A 25,225-nucleotide genomic window follows, 5' to 3' on the forward strand; every position below is an offset into this window, starting at 1 on the left:
CCATTTGGCCTGGGCCTTCTAATCATGAAGGGCCTCAAATGTGGAGGTTTGATATAATTTCCAAATAAGATTACATATATAATTAGGAGATAAACTAACAATTTGAAAAGAAGAATATGTTCATCAAAAACCTTTAAACATTAAGGGCCTCATTCTGCCTCATGATGAATTATTAGGCAATTTTATGTAATAAGTCTTTTAACATGATATATGAATAGCTAACTTATATAGCTTTCTGGGGGATTTCATTAAAATAGTTAACTAGTTAATTTAAATATTAAAGTATACCACGCATTTTATAATCGGGCTTTGCCATGTCTTCATTTTTAAGGATATTGGAATCTCCTCCAAATGAATCTGACATCAAAATTGCCTGCACATAAAGCCACAGAAATGCTAAAGAAATAATAGGCTTTCCATAACTGTTTCTTGAATCTGAATCCAAAATTGCAGTTTTCATTGCCTCATTAAGGTCTAAAATAAAGATTGATTTTATGTCCTATCTGGTTTACTGGTCAATTCATTTAGAATGTATGTTAAAGCTGACTATATTTTAGAATTTAATCTAAACACACAATATGCTGTCTATTTATGGATGGGTATAATCAAGAGGTCTGATTCACAATTCTGTAGTTTTTTCCCCACTGGGTAAGTAAGCTGTTTTATAAAAAGCCAAGCAAGTTACTAAAACTCTTTACATAGAAACCCATGAAACAAGAATGATATCACTGACTCTGTTAATGCTTTAAAATTTTTTAAATACTGTATTGCCTATAATGATCATAATATTTTAATATTTAAAATCCATTAGTATTTTATTCAAGAATGTAAATAACTACTAATATTACTGACTAGAGCCCATTGCAATAGGGCTTCCTGCAGCAGTCTGCTTCCCTCCCTTCTCCCCCGCCCCGCCTGCTTCCCTCCCTTCTCTGCAGCCCCACTTACTTGCTTCTCCGCAGCTTCGTTCCCTTCTGCAACGCTTGGCTTCCTTCTATGCTGTCTTCAGTCTTCGCTCTACTCCTGGATATGCAAATTAACCGCCATCTTGGTTGGGTTAATTTGCATACTCGCTCCTGATTGGCTGGTGGGCATGGCTGGTGGGTATAGCGGATGTACGGTCAATTTGAATATTGCTCTTTTATTAGATAGGATGGGAGAATGGGTAACTAGAATGAATCCCACTCAATACCACATGAATCTCTAGTAGATTTAAAAGTCAACTGAACTTTCCAAACATATCGAGTCTGCTATTTTGACTGGGAAGTTTTTAAAACAGAATTGTCAGGAGAATATCAAATACCAGTTCTCTCTAATGTTTGCAAGATCAGAAGCCAAGTAATGACAACCTTCCTACCACTATTTCAACATGAGTGATCCAGGGCCAGGAAAACGGTAGGAGTGTGAGGTGGAGGGTGGGCTGGAGGAGGTCAAAGTGAAACAAAGGAAAGCCCATTGAGTATGACTAAATCTGAACTTCACATGATGTAGGATTCAAGCTATGAAGTAAATCATGTATGAAGTAAATTAAGTATTATGAAGTATTAAGAGCACATTCATTTTAAACTAAAAGCATTTACAATATTCATGCTTTATTTTAGGGGTAAATACATAACTTCTTAAGATGGGGGTCATTCACATGTAAAATAGTTAAAATATTCAGATGTATTATTATCCTCCCAATCTTCTGATACCTCCTTTCAATTCATGCTTTTCACTTTCACCCTGACCCCAGGAATCCAGAAGCTAATTCAGCTTTCTAATGTACTAAATTGTGCTATATAAAGCAGTGCATAATTACCCTGTTTTATGATGTCTATAATTTACTTTTAAAAATCTTAACAAAGATACCATACTGTAAATGTGTGTGTTGGTTTGCAGAAGTTACACAAAGCATCTAAATACTTAAGAATTCATGGTCTAAGGATGGGTGGAAATATACATCAGAAAGGCCACCTCAAAAGATGACTACAAGTGGTTCTGTATCCATGTCTTTGAAACACACCAGACATTTGCTAATTAGCATCCTGAATGTCCCATATGGATTTTCACTGGTTATGTTACTGCTTTGCTGATTAGCAGAATGAATGTTAGAAAGGCTTTCCTTGGTGAAATTAGTGGTATTCAACATATGTAGATTCAAATACTAGTGCCTTGACCCAAAAATGGTCCTGTGTCCCATCATTGGTTTGGAGGATAGCTGGTGGCTGAGGCTTTCTATTACAATACTAGTGGCCCAGTACACGAAATTCGTGCATGGGGGGCAGGGGAGGATCCCTCAGCCCAGCCTGCACCCTCTCCAATCGGGGACCCCTTGGGGGATGTCTGACTGCCGGTTTAGGCCCACAGGGATTGGGCCTAAACCGGCAGTCAGACATCCCTCTCGCAATCTGGGACCACTGGCTCCTAATGGCTCACCTGCCTGCCTGCCTGATCACCCCTAACTACCTCTGCCTGCCTGCCTGATCGCCCCTAACCTCTCTGCCTGCCTGATCACCCCTAACTGCCCTCCCCTGCCGGCCTGATCTCGGCCCCAACAGACCTCCCCTGCTGGCCTGATCTTGCCCCCAAAGGCCCTTCCCTGCCGGCCTGATCTCACCCCAACTGCCCTCCCCTGCCAGCCTGATCTCGCCCCCAACGGCCCTCCCCTGCTGGACTGATCACCCCTAACTGCCTCTGCCTGCCTGGTTACCCCCAACTGCCCTCCCCTGCTGGCCTGATCTCGCCCCCAACTGCTCTCCTCTGCCTGCCTGATCACCCCTAACTGCCCTCCCTTGCCAGCCTGATCTCGCCCCCAACTGCCCTCCCTTGCCAGCTTGATCTTGCCCCCAACTGCCCTCCCCTGTTGGCCTGATCTTGCCTCCAACGACCCTCCCCCACTGGCCTGATCTCGCCCCCAACTGCCCTCTCTGCCTTGGCCCCCACCACCATGGCTTTGCCCCGAAGGAAGTTGGACGTTCGGAAGACGGCCAATTGACCCAGTCTAATTAGCATATTACCTTTTTATTAGTATAGATGATGGTATTTCTGGAATATCGTCACTTCTGCCTTAAAAGAATTTTTCATGCAAGATGGTGGTCGCTGCGCTGAAAGAGAACAGACAGTTGGGGCTTCGCAGAGAATACGAAAAATGTTGTATGAAATGTTTAGCGCCTGCTTTCTCTCTCTTTTTTTTAAAAAAAATATGTTTTTATTGATTTTTAGAGAGAGAGGAAGGGAGAAGGATAGGAGAGGGATATAAACATCAATAAGAGAGAAGTATTATCGATTGACTGCCTCCTGGAGCCTGCAACCCGAGCACATGCCTGACCGGGAATTGAACCATGACCTCCTGGTTCCTGGGTCACCATCAACCACTAAGCCACACCAGCTGGGCTAGTACTTGCTTTCTAATAAGTGCTTACTGAATCAGTATCTAAATGTGAAGTCAAACTTGGTTCTAAGGCTTGTTTTACTTTAAGCTGGTACTAATGTAATGGGGAAAGAGCCTTAATACACCTCAATCTTTTGTGATGGCCATTAATAGATGCAGGGGAAAAAACACCTAAAAATTGTGCACAACCAAATTAACTTAGGTTAGTTCACAAACCCCTTGATTTATTTCTGTTTATTTCCATAAATATTTTTATCTCCAGTCCTTTAAAGCTCTTTTTGTAAGTCACAATGGTAAACTCATTTTGTTAATATTGTTTTACATTTACCAAGAATATGCTTTTATTTCCATTTTTGCCTTCGTAAAGACCCCAATGTCTTAATCCAAAGGTGGAACTTTCATGGTGGAAAATCTCGCCTCCATGAGAACAAGTAGTGAGATGGTTTTGGATTGAAAAGGCTTTGGCTGTCCTTAAAGCTATCTTTCATTGGGTGATAGTGTTCTAACTTTATACTTGGCTGGCCACGGGCACTAGTGTTTTGTTATAGATGACCACAAGAATGTCCAATAGTTTAACACACAGCTAAGTCTTCCGAAGATATGAAGTCTGCTCCAACAGTTTCAGACGTTGTTTTTATATCACAACAACCTGACACTAAAGTACTATCATTTCCAGTAGTAAATGAGTAATAAGAAAACTGGAGGCTCTCTTAAAAGTCTAGTGGGGGTTTTTAATTTTGTCATCGTAGAACCGTGAAGGCTGTAATATTTTTAATGCATATAGAATGTAAAGTTACTAGGATGCATGATTTCTTGGAGATAATTGTTTTCACCCTATCCTAAATGAAAGCTCTATTAAATTTAGGGGTGTCCATAAAGGACATGTACTGTATATAGCTGTCCATAGGTAGCCGGCCCTGTGCACCAAAGCCGACTTAGACATACAACAGAAAGGCATTTTAACGACTTTAGTAAGTGGTGCTATAACCAAGCATATAAATATTTCATTGGGGAATTTTTATCTCTACTGACTTCTGAAGCAATGCTAAGTCTTTCCTTTTTCTTTGGCATCAACCCAACAAACATGTAAATAATTGTGCTTATGCATTTGCTATTATATTTGTTCATGTTCTTAATTGTTTGCAAACATTTATGCACATAAAGGAATCAATGTATTTATAAAATGTTTTCTATGTTCTCCAAATTTCCACAGCCAAACACAAAATTATGGTAAATTATTATACTGACAAGATAACTACTTTGCTGAATAATTTTTAAGTAATTTTCATTATTTTGTCCTAAAATATTATATTTTCTCATTTCTTAGCTGATGTTCAGCTGACTTAAATTGTTAAAGCAAACAGCTGTCAATCTGTAAAAATGCCTTATTTTCTCTCCTTATAGGTGCAAAATAAAAAGTTTCAGATCCAAAATCTTTAGCTTTGGGGGTATAGTTCAGGGGTAGAGCATTTGACTGAAAAATTTCTATCTTTGCTTCTGACAATTTTTTTTAAGTGGGCACACCATTAATAGAATATTTAAAAATAGAAATCTCCTGTGGGATTATAGAGAACATGTTCCTTAAAAAACAAAACAAAACAAAAAAACTAGTATTATTTTTCTTACCATTATTTGCTTACTTTATAAAATTCAGTTTAAAAAACTCAAAGTCCAAAGCTAAATAAAGTACAACCTGATACTATTTTGTCTTCAAAGGATGACTAAAAAATTCTCAGTAGCATAGTTCCTGAGACACAGTAAATATTTGCTGAATTAATAAATGTAAATATTCACAGATGATCATAAAATTCAATCAAGCATAATAACAAAGGTGACATTTTTAAAAGAAAGTATTAAATGGATTACCAGTTACTTCCTTATGATGTTAATTTTCACTCTGTACAGAAGGTGGTGCCAAAGACATATGTATCCACTGACTGGAATTCTTTCCCATTAAACAAAACAAAAATTCTTCCCTAGACAAAAAAAAAACTTCTTTTGTGTGTAGGCTTACAGTGAGATTAATTGGGAATAGATGTGGGCTACAGATAGAGTTCAGATATTACTTAGGTTGAGACACACTTTGATCCTTAAATCTCTCTCAAGGATGATACAATGCTAAGTAAACGGGAAAGAAGTTTCAGTTAAGGGGATACTTTGGAGTTATAAAATAAATTGTCAGATCCCAGAAATATATCTACTGAAAAAGGATTCTAGCACAAGTCAGTAATATGATGGGAAATCTTCACTGCTCTAAGGGAAATACGGTTAATCAACTGCCATTGTTAAGAACCCATTCTGTCTGGTTTCACCAAAGTGGGTGGAGTATTTCTAAACCTGCATACTGCTGAGGTCCCAATGACCTTTCTCTCCTTCCTCACTGTGTATCATTAGATAAAATGGAAATCTGGTGCATAGAAAGGAATATACTGATGCTAATGAAAGGCACTCCAAAAGACAATGCAATCTAATTCCATTACAAAATAATTTTAGACCTTCCCAGTCTTGGATAATCCATTTATTCTACATTGCCTTTGGATTCCCACAGAGGTATTGCAAACTTTTCAACTCTGCTCAATTTGCCCTGACCTCAGTCAGCTGATAACCCACCTTCTTTGAGAGGCCGCCTTTAATCCTAGCTTCCTAATGTCCACACTCTCCACCTCCAAACCATTTTTTTCCTTTATAATCTGCATTCACTCTTGTTTCAAAGGAATAACTGTCATTTTTTCAAAGTTGAAACTCCTCACAGTGCCCAGTGGATATTTTCCTAACAGCAAGCCCACCTGTAGCCATTTTAAATGCCCTTCCCTTTTCCAGAGTCTACTTTGCCTCTTGGTTTCCTTTTTTCCCCTTGCATTAAATGAGGGAATCCACCGAGATGTGCACTGTGTTTGTGTGTGTGTGTGTTTTTGTGTGTGTATGTGTGTGTTTTGCATACTGCTTCAGCCCCTCTCTTACTAATCTCATCTGTACCTGTGGTTTCAAATATCAATTCTATGAACATAATCCCAAATCTTATAACAATTTTAATCTAAACCCCACAGTCCTTTTTTACGTTGCCAATCAGATATCTTTACCTAGCTATTTCAGTTCTTCAGACCAAAATATCCCAAATTGAAATCATTAAATCTCAGCCAATCAGTTCTTCCTCTGGACTTCCTCTTTGGTATTAGTAACTTTTTCCTAATCAAAACTCCAAGATCAGCTTCCACACCTCTCTTCCCTGTCCTCCTCACTCACTCGGCCATCAGTTTCTGATAATTCTACCTTCCTCTCCTTTCTTACTCCTAGTACCCCAGCTCTGGTTCTTATAACTCACTCCTCTACCATGTCGGTGTAAGAAACATCCAAATCTATAGAGAATTTTAACAAGAGTTTATCTAAGCCAAACTGGTGACTTATCCCTTGAGCAAGATCTCAAATGCTCCAGAGAATAATAGTTTATTTTTTTAAGTTTTCTTTATAGTTGTTTTACTTTTTTTAAATTACAGTTCACATTCAATGTTGTTTCGTATTAGTTTCAGTTGTGTAGCATAGTGGTCAGACGATCATATATTTCACAAAGTGCTTCCCTTGACATTTCCAGTACCCACCTGACACCATACAGAGTATTACAGCACCATTATTATTTTTTCTTTTTTATTACAATATTATTGACTGTATTTCCTATGCTGTAATTTACACCCCCGTGACTATTTTGCAACTACTAAATTGTACTTCTTAATCCCTTTACCTTTTCACCCAGTCCCTTAATCACCCTAACAGTTTTACAGTTTCTTGTATGAATTTGAAATTAAGGAAGAGACATAAGAAAGATTACATGGAGGTGGGAGATAGGAAGATGGGGATTGGATTACAGGATAGTTAAGATGATTTGCTCTTTTGAGGGTAATTACATCTTAGAAGGAGGAGTCTGATAGCGTGATTAAAGAGGTGTATTAGCCGAAACCGGTCTGGCTCAGTGGATAGAGCGTCGGCCTGCGGACTGAAGGGTCCCAGGTTCGATTCCGGTCAAGGGCACGTACCTTGGTTGCGGGCACATCCCCAGTGGGAGGTGTGCAGGAGGCAGCTGATCAATGTTTCTCTCTCATCGATGTTTCTAACTCTCTATCCCTCTCTCTTCCTCTCTGTAAAAAATCAATAAAATATATTAAAAAAAAAAAAAAGAGGTGTATTAATCTAGCTGCACAGAAACAATGGACAGGGCTTAAGGAAAAGATAAACCTTTTACTAAAGTTATATGAGCTCCCAGTTAGAAATTTATGAATTATTACAGCACCCCTTTTTCATCCACAGTCATTACAATATTCTCCTTAACAATCTCCAATCTATAGCCCCCAAATATTTTTGAATTTTTATGCTACTCATCCAAGTGATTCGCCAGAATTTCTGTGAGATGGGCATTTAAAGTCTTTAAAAATGAATCCATTCATCTCCTACAATTCCAGAAATTGATATTTGGAAACAGGTAAAAATTAAAAAATGCAGTTGGTTCTCAGATTAAGAAATATTTTTCACAATTCTGAAATAGAGCCTACTCTCCACTGTGCCAACAGTGCGCATTCCTCAAGGCACATGAATAAGAGAGCAAGGCCTGGCCAGGGTCACGATCATGGAAGCCTGCAGATGATGGACTGTAAGTGACTGCCTCTCATGCCCTCGAGCAGTGTGCCTGACTAGCAACCAGGCTGCGTCCGTTTCTTCAGCAGAGACAGGCTTGCCAATGGGAGATGATACCGTTTGGGGAAGTCAGTGTTGACGGTAATGAAATGGCATTGATGCTAGAGTGTGAGGTCTAATCGGAGTTACTACTTGGCATTTGGGGAAGCTGCTAAGTGTCCACGAGAGAAAACTGTGCTGTTAATGTTCAAACAGGGAAGCCATTCACAGTAACCATGTTTCTCTTGAGCATTATTATTCACTGGGTCACATTTTGGTGCCATTTTCACAAAAGGAGAGAAAATCACTTGAATGATCTTTTACGAAAGATCATGGGAAAATCATTTTAGAAATGTAAGCTATAGTGAGTACATCGTACATGTTAAGAGAACTATGTAATTAGTGGCTTAGCTGAGGAGATGGTTCAGGTGATATCCATGAGTCACTTAATTTGGTATAAAGAAGTTCTTAAGTTTTATTTCCAATTTGTCACATAAGCAACAGACTAAAAAGAAATTCTTAGATATCAAAGTCCTTTTATAGACCTAACAAAACATAATTGGAAATAAACACAATTTTTTGCTTTAGTGACCCTATTATAAAATAGTCAATTGCAACTTTTTTTCTTTCGTATAATTCTGAACTCATATTTTAGGAAACCTTTTTAATAAAATCAATAACTTCAGTAATATTTGCACTTGAATAATTTTACAAAAGTAAACCAAGTAATTATGTAAATTAAATGAAGCATGGAGTTCTTTTTTTAAAAAGAAAGGGAGAAGCAAGTTTCCTTATAATAAAAAGAATAAATCATATTTTCATGAATGTATTCTGAATCGAATGAAATAATTTTTAGTTAGGACAAAACATTTGAAAGAAAACTATATAAATACAAGATCAAAACAATACTTAGGGGTTACTGAACTCGAAAGTCAGGTTTCAATTTCTCCTTCTTTTTTTCTTCCCTAACTTAAAGAAAAAATAATAATCTTGAAAACAGTATAGCCAACACCGGAGAGAGCAAACTCATGTATTAAAACTATAACATTCCAAAAGGTGTTTCATTCATCATTTTAGTGAAATTATATCTAGAGAAAGGTATCTCCCAGAAAATATTTGCCCTGCTCCTTTTTTCTGATATTTGTATCATCGAGAAAAGGATAAGGATTAGTCAGCCGGGGTGAATCTGCTTTCTCTCCAAGAATAATAGCCAGAGATTTCCCTGCCCATCCTGGGGAGCATCACCGAAGCCTGTTTATGGGGAGTTCAACTAAGACTGCCCTTGGGTGTGGTGTCTGGGGAGTCCTCAGAAGGGCTGCCCACTCTAAGAAAGAGGCCACATGGCTCAGGACACCCCAACACAGGGTGCTGACCAGGAAGAGACATGGAAACGGTGGAAAGGGGCTAAAATGACCTGCTCAGCTCCACTGTCACTGGGCGGAGCGCTCGCTCTCCAGCAGGCTCTAGAGGAGATGGTCTCAAGGTTTGATGGTTCTGAGACCCACTTAATGCCAACTTATCACATCAGTATTTCAACAAAACTATCCTGACATTTCACTCCAAAGCAGATTCCGTGTCTAGTGCATTGGCATGAGTGGGACTGAGACACAAACTTTCAGTTCCCTGGAGATCCAACAGAGGTACAGCAGATCAAAATATATTATGTATAAAGTTATAAACATAGGGAAAGAGTGAAAATTCACCGCAGTCCAGCGGCTGGAAGGTGGCTTTGGGGTGGCAACACCACCACCTTTGTCCGTTTCCTCTCTCCTTTCTCTCTCCCATCCCCTCCATTTCCTTTGTTAATTGTCCCTAGTTAAAAGAAAAGGACTTAGATCATCAAATAACTCACACCTACCTTTAACGTCACACACCTTGGCCAATGTGAAACAAATTTGTACTACATTCTTTTCCTTCGTTTTTATTTACTATATATCTATATCTATATATCTATATCTATATATTACTTTAGAAAAGTTTGTAGGATTATAAAATACACAACTTTTTACTATCCCTGGACTGTTGGTAAAACAAGCACTAACTAAAACCAGTAATTGTTATCTGTAAAGAGTAGCAACAAGTAGCAGCACTCACGTCGCTCACGCCTTCATACCTCTCATCAGCAAGTTTAAACTACAACTTATCATCTCCACCTCGCTACTCCTCTTCGACCCCCCCCCCCGCATTCCCCCCCCCCGCACGCTCCCCGGCCTGCTCTCCTCTCTTCTCCCCGCCTTTCCTCTTCCCCGCCCCTCCCCACTAGCCCCTCCTCCTGGTTGAGTCAGTGGCTTGAAACTTTTAAAAGCTCTGTGCTCCAAGTTAGAAAAAAGCTTTTACGAGGTACCAGCACTTTTCTTTCATTAGGGGGAAGGAGTGAGGAAAGGACCAAACAGCAGCAGACTTTTAAACTTTCAGTACAGGCAGGTCTGGGTGCCTGAGCTTGCCTTTTCCTTTCCCTTCAGCCTCCAAGGAGTTCAATCAGTTGGCGTGCCTACTTCACTTCTTTTAAGAAAAAGAGTAAGTTTTTTTTTTTTTAATTTCTACCTACTCGTTTCTTTTTCTACAAGTAAAACTTCTCTCTAGTGTCTAAGTGTCTTCTATAAATGTACCTTTGCCATGATACTGTGATTGCAATGATGAACTTGAAAGTGTTTCTGGAGTTTGAAAGTTTAAAAGGAACGCTGGGTGTTTATTTTTGCGGGGGGGGGGGCTGTTAAGAAAAAAGTCTTTATTAACAATGCAACAGGTAAAATAAGGCTCAGATCTTCCTGATGAGAAGAAAGCACTGCTTTACTGGATAATTGGGTCTTCATTTTAGAATATGCTTTTACTTTTTCCGTAATCGGTAACAGTCTAGCTGCTTTGTAACTGGGGTGGAGGTGGGGGGGATTAGCTGGGGGCCTGGGGTGGGAATTTGACTGACAATGTCACAAGAATCAAAGTGCAAATTTGCTTGGCGCGCTCGCTGTGGCATTCTGCACTCCTTGCTCTTTTCACATGGAAATCTTGAGCGCTGTTCTATAGCCTTGCAAAGTAAGCTGCTTAAAGTGCTTTGTTAGGACCTAGCGGTTACTTGACTTCCACGTGGTCCCTTCCTAGAATTTCCCCCGGTAAACAAAAAGGTATAAGAGTCCGTGTTGAAATATTGAGGTTTTTAAAGCAACAGTTACTTTGTTTTCCCAACCACGGCGGAAAACTTTGGAGACCCTCAGGAGAGGCACTTTTTACCTAACCAGGTTGGCAATTCAGGAGGTGAAATCCCTTGCATGGGCGGTGGGTGGTTACTTACAAAGCAAGGGAGGGGTGGGGGAGGGCCACGGGACAGATGTTCAGAAAAGAGTGTGTTCCAGGGTGCTTTTCCACCACCGTCTCCTAAAACCAGAGCTCCTAGAAAGAATATGAATCGAAATTTCTTAAACAGCGTCCTGGAGGGAGCTAACTCCCCCCCACCCCCCACCCGCCGCCTGTGCGAACCTGTAGCAGACCTCAGAGCTCTGGGCGACGCTTAGGAGTGGGAGCTGCCGGTGGGCGAAGATGGATGTGCTGGTTTGTCATTAAAAGGGGTTCAGTCTCTTCAAAGCGCTTAAGGGCAACGCACTCGGTTAGCGTGCTCGCTGGGGATTTTGTCTAAGTCCACAAACCAGAACGGTTCGGTGTGACCTCGCCGTTTGAGCCACTTTGCACCGAGAATGCTGAAAAGCAATAGAAATGAAAGCTGAGCGGAGGCCGGAGGCCAGGGCACGTCCCGCAGCCCCGGGATGGGGAGAGGATGGGTGAGCCATCGCCCTCGGATCCTTCCTTACACGTCAAACCCAGCGCGGGTCCGAGTTCCGCCACCGAAGAGGAAGCAGGGGGTCGGGGAGGTTTTGGGGGGGGGGGGGGGGTCGGGGAAGGAACTGCGGGCCCAGTTGTAAAGGAAGAGCAAGTGATCAGTGTAATGAAGCGGGTCCATCTAACCTCTGTGCCCCATCCGCCGCGGATTGGGGTTTTTGTTTTTCCTCCTGTGAGTCCCTGCCGGACACGCGCCGGTCGGGAAATCTGAGTACCTTGGGATGACCGTGCTTAAACTGCACTTGTAGCTCCTGGAAGTTCTCAAAGCTTCCCAAGAATGTCGGGTAGGGCACGGACGCGGGGGGCGGGGGGGGGGTGGGGTGCATAATGGAACTAGCTAAGAGCTAATGACGTGTCCAAACACTGATCGGTACAGGATTCGGAAACTCAAACCTGCGGTTCCGAGCAGCGGAGCGCCCACCCTGTGCTCCTCGGTAGCCACCCAAATGTTTGCTGAGCATCTCTGACAAAGTGACCCCTACGCCCTCCTCCCACGCTGAGGCGTCCCTGTGCTGCTCCAGCCGTCAGACCAGGGGTGGGAAGAGGGAGCTGTACCCTTGGCAATACGGACATGGCTTTATTTGGAGGTGGGCTTCACTTCTTTTGCTTCCCGAACCAGGTTAGTCATGAGAAGATGCTTAATTTCACCTTCTGGGAAAGCGGGCAAACTTGAACTCAATCATAATCTATTTAAAAATTAGATTATGAGATTTTTTTTCTTAGAGAAGCCTAATCTTTTGTATAAGGATTACTGAAGATAAAAGCCCGTTCCTCATGCGGAGATCTCATTAAATTAACTCCATCCCCAAGGAAAGAAGCCGGTGAAGATAGGAAACACCTCAGGGAAGAGGAATGAACTCTCTGGGTAGGCCTGAGAGACGGGAAATCACACCCACGGCAGGAAGGATCTTCTGTCCGGGCAGTGTGTTGAATCCTGGGCTCCTGGAGCATGTTCACTCCTGTACCACGGAAGCGTGTTCCCCCAACATGGGATGCTTTGTAGTTCCCAAAGTCGGGGTGTATTTGTCACCTGGCCTTTGCCTGGAAAACGCAGCGGTAGTGTTTTGCTCTGGCTTTCCTCCCGGTGTAAACACGCCACGTTTTCCTAGTACCTACTGAAGTTGTACCTCCACACACTCAGCCCCTCGCCCTTCACCATGTGGTGTCTCCGTTGCTGGCTCTCCCTGGGAAATCGGGTTCCAAAGATACTCGGCAGAAAGGATCTAAAAGGGTGTGTTTTCAGATAAGGACAGTTGCCTTGTTACTTAAATGTTTCCAATTCCTGCATAGAGAAGGATGGAAAACTCAGGATAACAGTGCATTCTTCGGTTTCACTTATAGTAAGTATCCAGAGGTGTCCCTAGGTGTGAGCCTCAGAGACTTTATATGTGTTACATGTGTTACTGGGGGAAAGGAAATAATAGGAGAGTGACCAGTGATTAATACCTTCTACTCCACCTTTCCTGTTGTTCCGACTTCCCCTCAAGATTCTCAGCTGTTTGAATAGATTGTTGAAGCTTGTCCACGCTTACCAATTCAGCTCTGGAAAGAACAGCAGTTATCTTGTGTTACTATGTCAATATTCAATATAGATAAGTCACGTTAAAAACAATTCTCCATAGTTTCTTCTCCGTGGGAGGTTAAGCTAAATGACTTTAGCTTTAAAAAGTACCATACTCTAAATTGGAATTTCCTTACCTTTCTAAGTAATTTCTAAAAGATGTATGTTTTATGGAGTACTTAAATATCTACAGTAACATAAAAATAGTGTTCTTTTTACCAACTTCTGTGGGCCAGATACATTCTTTAAGATATGGCTTTTTTTATGATTTTGGGGGAGATGTCCCCAAATAGAAACACAAGGGCCCTAGCCGGTTTGGCTCAGTGGATAGAGCATTGGCCTGTGGACTAAAGGGTCCTGGGTTCGATTCCGATCAAGGGCACATGGCCCTGTTGCAGGCTTAATCCCCAGAAGGGGGTGTGCAAGAGGCAGCTGATCAAGGATTCTCTCTCATCATTGATGTTTCTATCTCTCCTTTTCCCTTCCTTTCTGAAATCAATAAAAAAAAATATATATATATATATTTTTTTTTTTTTTAAAAAAAAGAAAAAACACAAGGAAGGTAGATACTCTTCATGGCCTTTCTCCCTATCAATTGATAAAGAGCAAATTCTCATAAAGGGATTGCTAAAATAACAATATTAAACTCATTACAAGAGCATCTTGAAAACTTTTTAATTTTGATTACCATTAGGAAAATGTTAATCATTTCTTAGTTGTTATTTTGTTAAAGAAAAGATGCTAAATTAGAAAACAATGAGCTGTATTTACATCTAAAGATCTGTTAAAGAGTAATAGCTTAACTCTACTGAATTCTTAAGCGCTTCTTGTGCATGAGTTTTCTCATTTAGTGTTCATTGAAGGAAATATACTGGTCTGAATACACTGTAAGGGTCTTAGTGGGGTATGTTTATATGAAGACAAAATAATCACGCTTTTCAGTAAAAATTTGGAGGTGAGGGTGGGGGGAAACATCAAGAGTTGAGAAAAAAGTGTTTTTAAATCTGATGCTATAATAGAAGAACATGGCCTTTAACCTGTCCAGCACCCCTGAAGTGGGAGCAAAACTTGTGTTAACGGGGGAGCTGGGTGATAGCTGTTGCAGGGGATTGAATTGTCCCTGTTTGGCAGCCATCACCCGCCCTTTGGATGGAGTTCCTCACCCCTTAACCCCCATCTCATTGTTCTGTGGAGGCCCATGTAGGTTGGCTATGTGGTGAAGAGGAGTGAGAGCCAAGGAAAGAAACTCTTGTTGGTACGTTTTTCACCCCCCACAAAGATGTTATGCAGTTCAAAGCCATGCACAAATACCTGTGGAGATGTTACAAAGAAAATTGAAGGAGAATCAGGGAGCCAGAGGCAGGATTTTATTTTATTTTATTTTTATTTTTTAAAATATATTTTATTGATATTTCACAGAGAGGAAGGGAGAGGGATAGAGAGCTAGAAACATCAATGAGAGAGAAACATACCTCCCACTGAGGATGTGCCCGCAACCAAGGTACATGCCCTTGACCGGAATCGAACCCAGGACCTTTCAGTCCGCAGGCCAATGCTCTATCCACTGAGCCAAACTGGTTTCGGCGAGAGGCAGGATTTTTCATTGAATAAATGTTTACTACTACATGGAATTTGATACACAACAAAGTTAGGCTCACTGTCCAGATAGAAGGAAGCAAAGGCTGTGAATTTTCTGATAAACTGGGAATATTTTCCATGGCACTTGATAAATTAGGCAGCCTCCTGCATAGACTGAGACTGTGTAGTGATATTATATTCACCAGGGTGGACATCAGGTCTTGCTCCTCTTTCCTCTTCCGACCCCAACCTTCACCCAAGATTTATCATCCTTGAAATCAACACAAGTGTAAGCAGGCTATTTCTTCTTGCAGTCGCGTTCTCAGTGACAATAAAATCATGTGGTACAACCAGACTTAGAATACTACGGAAGTGGGGGACAACAGCATGGTTTTGTTGTTATTTTTAGATCTTAACCTGTAACAACCAACGGCCAAACTGAATAAACATCTGGGATACACGTTGTAGTTCTGCTGGCAGCCCAGGTCACGGGACCCTGGCTCAGCCTGCTCACGAAGCATTGGAAACATGTTGTTTCAGCAGACGGTTCTGTTTCAGGGATTGGCACTTGGAAATTTAATAGTCTGCCTAATATGAGATGCTTACAATACTTTTTTTCACTGTGAAAGTTCCATTTTTGGAACTTCAGAAGTTTGGGACACGTACAATTAAGAAAATCCCAAGGATATAATAAAATAGAAAACAAACCTGGTGAGACCTGTTTTTTGGGGGTTAGGATGGTTTTTTTTGTTTTTTGGATACAGGCCCCATTTAATTCATTCAATAGATATTTATTTATCTATTACTCTTATTCTTTTAAGCACTGGACTAGGCCCGTGGTTGGCAAACTGTGGCTCACGAGCCACATGCGGCTCCTTGGCCCGTTGCGTGTGGCTCTTCCACAAAATACCACGGCCTGGGCGAGTCTATTTTGAAGAAGTGGCATTAGAAGAAGTTTAAGTTTAAAAAATTTGGCTCTCAAAAGAAATTTCAATCGTTGTACTGTTGATATTTGGCTCTGTTGACTAATGAGTTTGCCGACCACTGGACTAGACGAAACAAACTCCCTCATGGAGCTCATATTGTAGTTGAGAAAAGCAGCTAGTAAAACCTTGTAATGGAGGGAGACAAACAAGGAACAGGTAAATACATAATATGTCAAATAGAGCTAAAGGCCATTAAGAAAAAGAGCTGGACCAGGGGAATAGGAAGTGACAGGGCTGGATTGATGGCTGCTGAGGTGTAACCAGAGGCAAGACCTCAAGTGAGGGTGTGAGCCATGCAGATGGGGCAGAGCTGATGGAGGCAGATCCGCTCCTTTGTTTATTTTTTCAGGATTGACTGTTTGAGGAGAGCAGGTTGGTAAGTTGACTAGGCTAAGAGCAGGAGTGGTGGTGACAGTCCTGGTCTGGGTTTTGGTGGGGAAGATAAGTCTGTAGTATTTGCTGATGGGTTGAAAATGGGTAATGGTGATTATGTGTGGGTATGAATATTACCAAACGAACATCTGGATGTTGTAACTGTAGAAGAATGGTCAAGACTGAGCCCACTCAGACATTTACTGCAAAGGACAGGGGTTCTTACAAAATGTTACAGACGTTGGGAGGGCTTGCATTTTAGCTTTGGGGCTTGAAATTTTTTGGTTTGGGGTGCATTAAAAACACACACATGCCATCCCCCCCCCCCCCAAGAAATCCATTAAATGATTTTGCCAGGAACTTCCATAGGCATTTCCTTATGCATTTTTAGATTTCATGATTTTATTCTTTCAAATATTAATGACCTTCATCTCCCCTATATGTTTATTTTCTATCATAAAAAGGTGATATAGGTATCAAGTCTCACTTTAGTTTTCAGCCATCCTACTCACCTTTCTTTTAAGTCCCCACTCTCAATTCACTACAGTTGTCTCTTCTTCGGAAAACCTTTAAAATTGAAAGCAAAATATTTTCTAATTCTAGTAATTATTAGGACATTAGTGAGATGAAGTGACTTGACTGCAGCCTTGGCACAGTGCTTTGTTCTTAAGGTTCTGGCAAACGAGATAGTCAAAAGTAATTTAAATTGAAGCTTTAATTTCATTTTTAATAAAGTATTTCAGTCCTTGTGCTCTTGGGGAGCAGCAGATGTCGGTGGTGACGCTGATGTGGAGGTGGGGGCAGTAAAGGGTGCACGAGCTCAGTTCCCAGGTGTCCAGGGAACCCCTGCTCCTCATGCTGTGCCCCTACCCTACCCCCCAACCTTCTTAGACCCTCTATCCCTCTGCTCTCCTGGATATTTTGAACCATTGTTTCCTAGCCTCATACCTCACTTCAGAATCACCTAGTGTGTTTATTTTTTATTTTTATTTTTTAAAGAAAAGAAACAAAAGCCCAGCCGGCGTAGCTCGGTGGTTGAGCATCGACCTATGAACCAGGAGGTCACGGTTCGATTCCCGGTCAGGGCACATGCCCGGGTTGCGGGCTCGATCTCCAGTGTGGGGCATGCAGGAGGCAGGCAATCAATGATTATCTCTAGTCATTGATGTTTCTATCTCTCTCTCTTCCTCTCTGAAATCAATAAAAATATATTTTTTTAAAAAAAGAAAAGAAACAAAAAACTGATTTCCTAGTCCCTCGCACCTCCCCAAAATCAGATTCATTCAGACTGGTGAGCGCCAGGAATATATGCTTTTAACGAATGCTGCCACGTGATTGTAATGTAGTACAAGAAGCACACTGTAAAGGGACCAGAGGGTCCTTGGGCAGTTCGCACCTGGGTGCCTGTGACTTTCGGCCTGTGGTCTAGATCACTTAAGGAATGTGCTCTAACATGGTACAAAGAAGGCACAAGAAGGGGAAGGCTGGTCCCGCTGCTGGCAAGCATTGACTCCCAATGAGAACTTTGCACAACTCCTTAACCTAGACCTTCATCTGCATAAGAAGTTCCAACTTTGGAACCTGGAGGTGAAGGCGTAAACACACATTGTATTCGTTTAGCTGCTGATGTTTTCCCACATGTCAAACAAGGAACATACCTGTATCTTAGTGAATATGAATGAGGCACATAGTCTATAAATCAATGCCAGGGATTCTATACACGTAATTATGCCCTCATAAAAGTACATTATTTTTTTTCAACTAAAACTTGAAAGAAATGAAAATATTAATGGGGGGAGGCAACCCTTTGACAGAACTTTTGATTCACAACAAAGTGAACAACTACCAAAAAAGGTTCCTACTATTTTTGTTACCTCTCCTTGAGAATCACTAACATGAGCCATCACATTAAAGATAATCTGATGATCTCTATGATAGTGGTAATGACAGGTATCTACATGTTACAGGATACTAGGTGTCCAATTGGATAATTCCTCTTATTCAGATGAAAGGGTATAACTCATTAATGCAAATGAAAACTGCGTGGGCGCTTAAAGGAAAGACAACTTTGCAATTAAGTTGTTGGTGTATTAATGAAGGACTACCCCCTAGAGATTTGCCCAATGACCTAATTCACGTACTGTGGGCGGATGGGGTATTTCTGTGGCATCTCAAAATCACATGAAAGTCAAGTTTTATTTCGAATAGACTGTAAAAAAATGTAGTAGTTAATTGCCACAAGCATCTCTACAATCCTGTTTTACTTTGAATAATGATCAAACATTGACCGAAATGACAACTTCTCGATGTGCCTGGTCACATTTCTAAATATGTTAAGTTTGTCATGAACTTTGTGTAAGTGTGATATGTATGCAAACAATTTACCATTTTACACTTGTTTCTGTAGTTCCCCACTTCCACCCCTCACCACAATTGGGATATCTGAGCAAAAGCAGATGACACTGGCAAAATATTGTAATTCTCTACAAACAGAATTAGGGCCAATTTACACATCATCACATAGAAACTGTCTATTGATATAGCTCCAAAAATTCTGTTGTTTGTTTGACCCTCGAGGGCTGTTCTTCTTCATTCTCCGTGTAGTATTTTCTGCTACATTGTAGGCTATTTTTTTCCTTTTACGTTCTCTCACCTTCAAACTGTTCATCAAAGCTAAATTACTCTCTCACACTTCAAGGCTTCCCGTGGTGATTTAACCCTCTTTGTCAACCCTACAATCCCTTGTTCTTGTTTGACTGCTCTTTTCACACATCAATTTTACTGTCCAACTTGTGACCACGGAATCTAAAATGGTCCTTCCTAAAAGTAAAAGGGATGCTCCCTTTTTTATGACCACTGGGAGAGCATTATTTCTGTGACCTGCCCAGTCACCTCCCACGCTTACCCCAGCATTCTTTGGCACCAGTGCGAGGCTGTCCTCGAAGATACCCATCATCTGTTAATTTAGATAGCTGGTGCTTAGTTTCACTTTATGGATCAGCCATCTCTTCGCTTCATTCAGGAAATTACAGGAAAGATTTCCATTTCATTTTTTTTTTTTTTTTCTGGCTCCATAGCCAGGAAATGCAAACATTAACAGGAACATAATGTTGCATCGTGGGGAAGAAGACTCCCTGGCTTTCATTTACTTCTTCCAAAGAGGAACGGCTCGTAGTTCAATACCAGATGAGAAAACTCTATATTCAAAGCATAATTCTAAGAAGCCTGTATAATCCTGCTTTTAGTTACACTATTTAAAATTTATTACTAAGCTTCTGGAAAGTCTTTGCTTCACTTGTTTTTAATTATTAAATAATCTTTGACTACTTCATCCTTTTCTAAATCCTCCCATTACTATTCTCTGCTGAAAATTAGACTATATTCTCTATGCCTGCCACATGTGATGTTACTTATTTCTTCCCAACTTTTGGCCCTCACCAAGATTGTATATATCAAAGCATGGAAACATTTCTAGCCGTAAGCCAGCTTTACTATAATTTTATAACCAGTGTGATGCATTGGAAAGCCTTGGACATGGGATCATAACTCTTTTTCTGACTCTACTGATAGCTAAATATTTCCTGTGCCCTTAAGACCTCAATTTTTCATCAGTTAAATGAGTTATTGGTAATTAGACATATAAAGTGAAATAAACAACTTTTGGGATACCTGCCATGTCTACAGACTTGGGCCTTTTTCTCATCTCCAATAATGGGGAAATTCTAGGCTTAGAGGCCCAAAACCCAGTAAGAAAACTTGAAGTAAGTATATAGAGCAATAAAAAAAATGAAAACCAATTGTTTTTGCTAGAGGTAAACTTGAAAGTGGTCTCTTTTATTTTCCAGGGTACAATTAGAAAGGAGACAGATTGAACTTTTAGTTGAAATGTAATGGGCATTTAGTTTTTGTTTTTAAAAGTAGGTTCCTGCATATAATGAGACATTGTGTCAAAATGGTGCATTTCAGTACAACATATTTTATTTGGGCAGAAGAAAGAATTCTGAACCACATAAGTCACTGCTTAGGATGAAACAGAAATATAAATGACCATACTATACAGAATACACAGATTGCACTTGAAATACCAAAGAGAAACATTTCAGAATACAATTAGGAATAAAGTGCTGTACAACAAGATTGAGGTTTGGAAACACGCATGTGTATGTGTGTTCATAGGTGTCCTCACCTCAGTTCTTAGATACCAGGCTTTAAAACATATATATTGATTTCAGAGAGGAAAGGAGAGGAAAAGAGAGATAGAAACATCAATGATGAGAGAGAATCATTGATGGGCTGTCTCCTACACGCCCCCACTGGGGATCAAGCCCACAACCTGGGCATATGCCCTGACCCGGAATCGAACCGTGACCTCCTGGTTCATAGGTCAACACTCAATCACTGAGCCACACCAGCTAGGTGATACCAGGCTTTTTGAATAACACACATCAGCATTTCGCTTAGGCAGGCATTCAGATACAGGCCTACCGGGCCAGAACTGTCATTTATCAGAGGGATAAAATAAGAGGCACTTAGCAGACAGGTGGCTCCTGAAATCACGTGCAGAGGCAGTGGTTGAGCAAGAGCAACTACTACAGCTTCACAGGTTAAGACTGCTGTTTAATTGGCACTTGGACTCTGTTGCTTCTGAGTCTTACGGCATCAGGAAAATGATAACCCCTTTTTACAGGGGTGGGGGCAGTGGCAAGGAGAATGGGGCAGGAAGAGTTTACTTTTGGTGGGTTTTCTTTTTGGAAGATTGCTAGAAAGATCTGAGACCTTTTGCAATACTCTGCTGAAAGAAACTGTATTAAACTAATAATTTGCAGTCTATGATCATTCAGTTGTCTTTTTGTTTCCTTTCAGAGGGCGCCCAGGCAACATGGGTGACTGGAGTGCCTTAGGCAAACTCCTTGACAAGGTTCAAGCCTATTCCACAGCCGGAGGGAAGGTGTGGCTGTCGGTGCTTTTCATCTTCCGAATCCTGCTGCTGGGAACAGCCGTTGAGTCAGCCTGGGGCGATGAGCAGTCTGCCTTTCGTTGTAACACCCAGCAGCCTGGTTGTGAGAACGTCTGCTATGACAAGTCCTTCCCCATCTCTCATGTGCGCTTCTGGGTCCTGCAGATCATCTTCGTGTCTGTTCCCACACTCTTGTACCTGGCTCATGTGTTCTACGTGATGCGAAAGGAAGAGAAGCTGAACAAGAGGGAGGAGGAACTCAAAGTTGCCCAAACCGATGGGATGAATGTGGAGATGCACCTGAAGCAGATCGAAATAAAGAAGTTCAAGTATGGCATTGAAGAGCACGGCAAGGTGAAAATGCGCGGGGGCTTGCTGCGAACCTACATCATCAGCATCCTCTTTAAGTCCGTCTTCGAGGTGGCCTTCTTGCTGATCCAGTGGTACATCTATGGATTCACCTTGAGCGCCGTCTACACTTGCAAAAGAGATCCCTGCCCACATCAGGTGGACTGCTTCCTCTCGCGTCCCACGGAGAAAACCATCTTCATCATCTTCATGCTGGTAGTGTCCTTGGTGTCTCTTGCCTTGAACATCATCGAACTCTTCTATGTCTTCTTCAAGGGTGTTAAGGATCGTGTGAAGGGGAAGAGCGATCCTTACCACGCCAACACCGGCCCACTAAGCCCCTCCAAAGAGTGTGGATCTCCAAAATATACTTATTTCAATGGTTGCTCCTCGCCAACTGCTCCCCTCTCGCCCATGTCTCCTCCCGGGTACAAGCTGGTTACTGGAGACAGAAACAATTCTTCCTGTCGCAATTACAACAAGCAAGCAAGTGAGCAAAACTGGGCTAACTACAGTGCAGAACAAAATCGAATGGGGCAGGCAGGAAGCACCATCTCCAACTCCCACGCACAGCCTTTTGACTTCCCCGATGACAACCAGAATTCTAAAAAGCTAGCTGCTGGACACGAACTACAACCCCTAGCCATTGTGGACCAGCGGCCTGCCAGCAGAGCCAGCAGCCGCGCCAGCAGCCGACCTCGGCCCGATGACCTGGAGATCTAGATCCGGGCTTGCGAGCATCAAGCTTCCACTGAGTTGTGGAGAAGAAAAAGGTGCTGTAGAAAGTGCACCTTAGGTGTTCATTTTGTTCCAGTGAAGGTGGTACTCAACAGCCTTCGTCATGAGGCTTAGGAAACACAGAGATGTTAGAATACCTGGGTTCATTGGGGGTGCTTGGGATAGGCGGGTGGAGAGGGCGGGGGTAAGGGAGGTACATGTTGGTATTTAATGTAGTTGATTCAGAGGACTTCAGTTCTAATAAAAGTTGCATTAGGTGATACATAGGTAAGGGCTTTTTCTCTTCCCCCATACCCCTAAGAATAGTTCTGTGTATGTGAAAGAGTGGGTGATATTTTGGCTAAATACGTTTTGTTTTACCAAGAAACGGAAATAACTGTGTCCAGGAAAAAAAATACTTTCTGAACATCTTATTTTTTTTATCAAGAAAAAGACAGAGGATTGTCCTTCTATCCCTGCTAAAACATTCCATTGTTAAAATTTGCACTTTGAAGGTAAGCTTTCTAGGCCTGACCCTCCAGGTGTCAGTGGACTTGTGTTACTATATGTTTTATTGATATTAGTTAAGTTCAGACAAGGCCCACAGGAAAAGACTTTCCATGCATTTGCAAATCTCAGCCAAGTTCTATGTACATTCTTTCTTACATCCACTCACATTGTATTGCCATCACTTTTTCATCATTCCTCAACTACTATTCACATTCATTTAATGATTTCCGTAAACATTTTTTAAAAACAGTTGGTATGTCACTTAACATTTTTTGAGTTGAGTCAGGGAAGCAAGCCATGCTCAATATTTAACAATCACTTGTATGTGTATGTGTGTGAAAGAGTGTGTTTTATTTGTCATGTATTGGTACAAACAGATACAGAATAAACTCACAAACAGAATTGAAAATAATGTACCCACAGTGTTCAAATTTGAACCTTTCTCATGGATTTTGTGATGTGGGCCAATAATGGTGTTTACATTATAATTCCTGCTGTGCAAGTAAAGCACACTTTTTTCCTAAAATGTTTTTCCCTGTGTATCCTATTGTGGATACTGGTTTTGTTAACTATGATTCTTTTTTTTTCTTTCTTTTTTTTTTTTTTTTTTAGAATATAGCAATAATGCTATTGCTGAAAGAATGATTTTTTTTTCTGAAATGTAATCATTGATGCTTGAATGATAGAATTTTAGTACTGTAAACAGGCTTTAGTAATTAATGTGAGAGACTTAGAAGAAATGCTTAGAATGGACTAGTAAGTGTGCCTAAATGAATTTTGCAGTAACTGGCATTTTTGGTTTTGTCCTACTTAATGCACATTAATTCAGAACTTGTATTCTGTTAATGAGTTTGACAGACTTTTGGAGTGACCAGCAACTTTGATGTTTGCACTAAGATTTTATTTGGTATGCAAGAGAGATTGAAGGCAGTTCAGTAGTACACCTGTAACTAATTTATTTGAAATATATGTTAAAGAAATCTTCCAGTTTCTTCAGATGCCTTTTTGAAACTCATCACAGATGATTAGAGAAAATGCAGAGTATCATACCTTTCTTCTTGCATGCCATCTACATAAAACAGTTTTGTACAATGAGAAATACTAATTTGTTTGACATTCCATGTTAAACTACTGTCAAGTTCAACTTCATTGCATGTAATGTAGGCCTAGTAGTCCATGTGTTCTGGAGAGTGTTCTTTATTCAATAAAGTTTTAATTTAGTGTAATAATGGCCTCTACATCCTGTGTGATTTCTAAAACTTATTGTATCTATTCACAATCATCAAAGACATTTCCATTGGTTATGAGGATTTGGGCAAATAAGGATCACAAGATTCAGAAATTTTTGAAAGGACAATACTTACCATTGGCTGGGTTTACTACGGTAGTAGTGCAACAGTGTTAACATTTTTGGATATTCAACTGAGAAGAAAAAAGTATAGAAGTTAAATTTGGAATATGTCCAAGTGATGAGATTGCTGTGTCAAAAAAATGAAATATATCTATGATTTTATTATTTTAACATACAGAACATAAGATTTTGAAAAATCTTTTTAAAAATTTATCTTTATTGTTGAAAATATTGCTGATGTCCCATTTGTTTATTTGTTTGTTTTCCCATTGACCCCCTCTAACCCTCCCAGGCCTTCACCACTCTTGTCTGTCCATGGGCTAGGCATATAGGTTCCCTGGTCCCCACCTGCCCCCTAACCCCCACCTTTCTTCTGGAAATTCATCAGTCTGTTTCATGCTTCTATGTCTCTGGATCTATCTTGTTACCGGTTTATTGTGTTCATTAGATTACACATATGAGTGAGATCATGTGATACTTATCTCTGACTAGCATATTTCGCTTAGCATAATACTCTCCATGTCCATCCATGCTAAAAAATTCTTAATGCCCAAAGAAAACTAAATTATTTGGAGGAAGTAGAATAATTCTGGACAATTGATAATAAGTATATTAACATTTTTAGTCACATTTCCAGAAAGTTTTTTTAACTTATTAAAATTGTTTATATAAGTATTAGCACAAAGCTAACTCAGATTACTGGAACATAAAAATACTAATTTTGAAATAATTTAGTCTATTTCAGTTGCTTTTTTTTTCTATTTTGATTAACAAAAGTTATGAGATTTTCCTAAACTCAAAGGATTATTTAATATCAATTAACATAATAACGGCAGCAATTCAAGTATTATCATTGGATGGCTGAGAATCCAATGGGAGAGGCAGGTTTCCTCTGCCTAGCGTGTTTTCATTTAATATGGGGAATAAAGAAACTGAAGATTTGAATGAATGTGTTCGTGTATCCTACACAAGCAGGGTC

The 25,225-nt window shown here is 40.6% G+C and overlaps 1 protein-coding gene across 1 annotated transcript; it reads left to right on the plus strand.

Annotated features, from left to right (window-relative positions):
• The first annotated feature begins 10,358 nt into the window (after positions 1–10,358).
• On the plus strand, positions 10,359–24,132 carry GJA1 (gap junction protein alpha 1). Its single transcript, XM_080665887.1, has 2 exons — positions 10,359–10,552; positions 21,227–24,132. Exon 2 carries the CDS (start codon positions 21,243–21,245, stop codon positions 22,389–22,391), a length of 1,149 nt encoding a protein of 382 aa, XP_080522013.1. The 5' UTR covers positions 10,359–10,552; positions 21,227–21,242; the 3' UTR covers positions 22,392–24,132.
• Positions 24,133–25,225: the final 1,093 nt, after the last annotated feature.

Source organism: Plecotus auritus, assembly GCF_963455305.1.
Source record: "Plecotus auritus genome assembly, chromosome: 4".
In the NCBI taxonomy this organism is placed as follows: Eukaryota; Metazoa; Chordata; class Mammalia; order Chiroptera; family Vespertilionidae; genus Plecotus; species Plecotus auritus.